Here is a 4,503-nt window from a genome sequence, read left to right on the forward strand (position 1 = left end):
TTCAATCTAAAACATGTTTCTTATGACTCCACATTGTTACTCTATGATCTCCATCTTGTTAATTATATCACAGTTAATATTAATGCAAAAAAGACATGGTCATTTTCACACATCATCTAAGTGATACAAATACTGACATAAGTGTTCTTAGATTTATGCAAAATTACAACCATACACCTGGAAAGTTGGATTTAGAGAGAACTATATATTTTTAGATTGTAAATAAAGTAGATAGAATACACTGCATATGATGTATTAAAGAGAATGTTGCCTAGATTTTCTCACCCAGTGATGTAGCCCATTATAAGAAACATACTAATAATTATAAATAACATTTGCAAGAATATGTATCACTTTAATTTGTTTGGCAAAAATCTTAATCAGCATAATACACAGAACTTTCGTTGATTATATAAGATTCTTATCATGCTATATATAGACAAATGAGATATCAAAAATAAACGTCACAAACATTCCTCTAAATAAATGATAATAACAAATGTTGCATAATATAATGTGAGAAAATTTTAAAGAAATTTTAAGTAAAATAGTATATTAAGAAATTCTTGCAATTACTTGTACATATAAAAATATAGTAACATCTACAATTATTATTACAACTATATAACAGATATAACATACAAGTTGTTATTTACATCACATATAAGAAAATTTATTAAATTGATTAAATTTATAAAATAAATACTGTATATTTTTTTTTAATATAAAAAATTAAAATTTATTTCAATTTGCACGTTTTCTAATATTTGTTTTTTAAGTTTATATATTATAGATCTCGTATACAATAAAAATAATATCGCGCGCACACATAATATATAACAATTTAAGATATTTTATGTCAAAATAAAAAATTTATTTTTGCATATTTTTCGTTAATAAATTTAAAAAAAAATTTATCAATTCAAGTAAAATTATATGTATATCGTTTATATTTTATGCATAATATAAACAAACACTCATTATCATTATATTCAGATAAAAAAATGTGTGTTTTTGTATATTTCTTTTTAATTACATTAACGTCAATTAGTCTTTATAATAATAATATAAAAAATTAAATTAAAAAATTTACAGGATATATTATTGACAAATAATAAAAGCTTGAATAAGTGTTGATAATCCTGCCATGACAGCAATGTTTGTATCAATTACTGTACATTATATATCATATTTTAAATGTCTCAATTATTAGCCAAATATTTGTTATAATACAACTGATTATCCAGTTGTACATACACAAAAGGATATGCAATAAAATATATATTATATTGATAATGATTTGATGGATGGTATGTTAAGTAAATTCACTATTCTGTGTCATTTACAACTTAAAAAGTCTCTGTTTCTCTACATTTATCAAGCATTTATTTTTCTACTCAAAATTTATGCTAATATCTTTATTTTAAAACTTTTATTATATTTAAAATTCAATATTATATTATAAAATTCAATAATTGACTTTTTAAGTTTTACATGACACTTAACACATAATGTGCTTGTCTCAATTCCATTAAAACTTATGTAGTATTAAAATGTATATAATGTAAACATATTCCACTATTGAGTGGTATAATAATAAAATATAATTTGGATATAATTTTGTTCAATAGATTTTTATAAAATTATTTTCCTTTCATAAATAGCATTTAATATAAAATAGAATTTATTCTAATTCATATTTCGTTTTAATTACAATGAAATAATAACAAAAAATAGTATAAATACAAAGATAAAAACAAAATACTTTGTATAAAAAAGAACTAATAAATAATTAAATTACAGTTTACCCTATTTGTAATAATCATACATTAAATATTATCATTCTTTTTCCTTTGTATTTTTAGCTCGTTTCTGCATTATCCAAAAATATAATGATGGACATAATGTGCGTAAATACATTGCAGCTTTTGGAATGAATGGTGTTATTAAAATATCTTTTTCTTCTTTTAATACTGCTTTCAAAATACGCTCTGCTACATATTTTGGGTAGTATCCTTCTTGTATTGTTTTATCCATTACTGTAACAACATTGATTATTACTATAATATTGATAATTTTTCTAATAAGATTTAATAATAAAATAAGTTTCTTAATTACAAACCTCCATAAATTTGTCCATTTCCTGTTAATGCATTCAAAGAAAGAGAAGTCTTTATGTAACCAGGACTAACAATTGTAATTTTTATATTCTGATCATGTAATTCTGCTCTACAGCAATCACACCAAGCTTGTAATGCATATTTAGAAGCTGCATATGCAGATCTGTTAGAATTATACAAATTAAAATTTAAAGAAAAATAAATTTTAAATATAAATATAAAATATTCCAACCTGTATGGAATTGAAATCTTGCCTTGTATACTACTAATACATACTATATGACCTGACTGTTGTTTTATCATATATGGAAGAATAACTATAAGATTATATATTTTTTAATGTAAGTTAAATAAGTTTCATATATTAATATTAAATGATTACCTTTTGCTAAAGCAATTTGAGCAAAGTAATTTGTAAGCATTACTTTTATATCTACATCCATATTAGTATTAATAATTTCACCTCTATAAGAAATACCAGCATTATTAATTAAAATATCAATTCTTCCATGAATATCTATTATTTTTGTAATTTCAGTTTGTAAATTATTTATATTAGTTATATCTACTGGTAAAATTACTGGAGGATAAGTTGGTACTGTCTAAAGTAAAGTTAAATGATCAATAACAAATTTAAAAAAATATTATTGTAAAAAAAAATATAAACATACAACATGAGTATTCATTAAAGTATTTTTCACTCTATCCAATTCTTCTTTTCGTCTAGAAATCAAAATAATTTTACAACCACAAGCATAAAAAACATGTGCTAATGCCTCTCCTAATCCAGAACTGGCTCCAGTTATTATTACAACCTAAAATTTAAATTAAAATAATATTATGAAATTTATAAAATATGAATTCGTATCATATGATATAATTTACTTTTCCATTGAGCGTTTTTTTTCTTCTTTTTTGTTGCATTATATCAAGAAAATGATATATCAACCATGGAATAGTAATTGGAAATCCAAATAATTTAAATAACCACCATATAAGATGCCAACTTTTTAAGGATTCTTCCGTCATATTTTCAAGTATTTTTATGAAATCAACTTTATGAAATATAACTAAGACGATATAACTATACGAAATTAAAGTAATAATATATTACATCAGAGAATGTATATTATATGTACACGTTATAATTAAAATTTAACCTTTAATCTTTAAACCTTTCAAGCAAATACATAATAAACATAATATTAAGAATTTATCATTATATCATAGATATAATGATATCACATTATATCATAGATAAAATATAATATAGATTTAACATTTAATTCATTTTTTGGACTAAGATAATCATAAAATTTATTTAGACATTATCGATGGAATATTCTCATTCAAAATTATGAAATTTTAAACAAATTTTTAGTTTAAATTTTGAATAATTATAATCCTAATAATTTAGGAATTATTTTAAGAATCTTGAAATTAATAAAGGAATAAATAAAAGAAAAGTTATATTTATTATATTTATAGTTTTATAGATAATGATTTATTTAATTTAATTATTAAATCGAAAATGAAAAATGTAATTCCTATATTGATCTTAATAAATTGCGGTGAACATAAAAGATTTTTTTTAAGATCGTTATTTCAAAATAAAAGACATGAAATTCCATAAGATGTTATATCTATTATATATTTTATCTATGATTATTCATTTTGTAATAATAATTTCTTATCAATTAAATACATAAAAATTATAAGATGTTATTTAAATAATTTTAAAAAATTTTAAAAAATTATTTTATTACTTTTTATAATTCAATAAATTATTTGGTAAATATAACAAAATAAAATACATAAAAGTGTTTTTAGACAATTTTTTTGTTTTAGATCTATATTATTATTAATATTAAAAAAAGAATTTTAATTTGTGATTTAATATTATAATTAATGATATTTATAAAAATATCTTCAATTTTATATATAGTTTTTAACTTGATATCACTTTCCAAAAAACCAATCTTTGAAAAATATCAATTATTGGATTTTACTATACATAAGGAAATGACTACGCAAGATTACATCTATATCTAATGATTTAGAATAATTAATTTTTTTATTGAATTTTAATGAATAATTTATAACAATTATAAATATTTTAAAATATATTAGAGTACTGCGGCATTTTAACAAGAATGAAAATACAAAATGAAATATTCAAATATTTATTTAAATATCAAGATGCGGCGCTACATTTGATGCTTATTTGTGATTGGTCGAAATAAACGCGCCCATGTCAGCTGTATGACACAGAGCCGCCAGTCGTCCGTCGTGGACGCGGATTCGTGCAAATGGCGTCACTGCCAGTATGAGCGAGCGTATGCCGTGTAATAACGCGTACGGGCCTCGTCCGGGCGCGGCGCCG

At 21.8% G+C, this 4,503-nt stretch overlaps 2 protein-coding genes across 3 annotated transcripts in view; one reads left to right on the plus strand and one right to left on the minus strand.

Moving 5' to 3' along the window:
* Nucleotides 1-1,613, plus strand: part of LOC102677187 (transmembrane protein 11, mitochondrial) — a 3,780-nt gene extending 2,167 nt beyond the window's left edge. Inside the window, exon 4 of the mRNA XM_006609648.2 lies at nucleotides 1-1,613. The gene's annotated coding sequence lies outside the window, so the exon portion shown is untranslated.
* A 44-nt stretch (nucleotides 1,614-1,657) lies between these two features.
* Nucleotides 1,658-3,221, minus strand: LOC102677319 (dehydrogenase/reductase SDR family protein 7-like). 2 transcript variants are annotated; one of them, XM_006609649.2, is made up of 6 exons: nucleotides 3,006-3,217; nucleotides 2,792-2,935; nucleotides 2,503-2,722; nucleotides 2,353-2,437; nucleotides 2,123-2,283; nucleotides 1,658-2,039 (listed from the first exon to the last, which is right to left on the minus strand). In XM_006609649.2, exons 1-6 carry the CDS (start codon nucleotides 3,147-3,149, stop codon nucleotides 1,840-1,842), a joined length of 954 nt encoding a protein of 317 aa, XP_006609712.1. In that variant the 5' UTR covers nucleotides 3,150-3,217; the 3' UTR covers nucleotides 1,658-1,839. The 2 variants fall into 2 exon arrangements, with proteins under 2 accessions (XP_006609712.1, XP_031371103.1); XM_031515243.1 differs by having other exon boundaries at nucleotides 2,123-2,437; nucleotides 3,006-3,221.
* Between the last annotated feature and the right edge of the window lie 1,282 nt (nucleotides 3,222-4,503).

The sequence above is a fragment of the Apis dorsata genome, unplaced genomic scaffold, assembly GCF_000469605.1.
Source record: "Apis dorsata unplaced genomic scaffold, Apis dorsata 1.3 scaffold_59, whole genome shotgun sequence".
NCBI classification, from domain to species: Eukaryota; Metazoa; Arthropoda; class Insecta; order Hymenoptera; family Apidae; genus Apis; species Apis dorsata.

What these genes read in the sequence shown, in the direction of transcription:
- LOC102677319 (XM_031515243.1), bottom strand. Translation starts at nt 3,149, where the DNA reads ATGACGGAAGAATCCTTAAAAAGTTGGCATCTTATATGGTGGTTATTT. An exon ending in AAAAAACGCTCAATGGAAAA is followed by an intron (nt 2,936 to 3,005) that starts GTAAATTATATC and finishes TTTAAATTTTAG; the next exon opens with GTTGTAATAATAACTGGAGC. An exon ending in CTTTAATGAATACTCATGTT is followed by an intron (nt 2,723 to 2,791) that starts GTATGTTTATAT and finishes ACTTTACTTTAG; the next exon opens with ACAGTACCAACTTATCCTCC.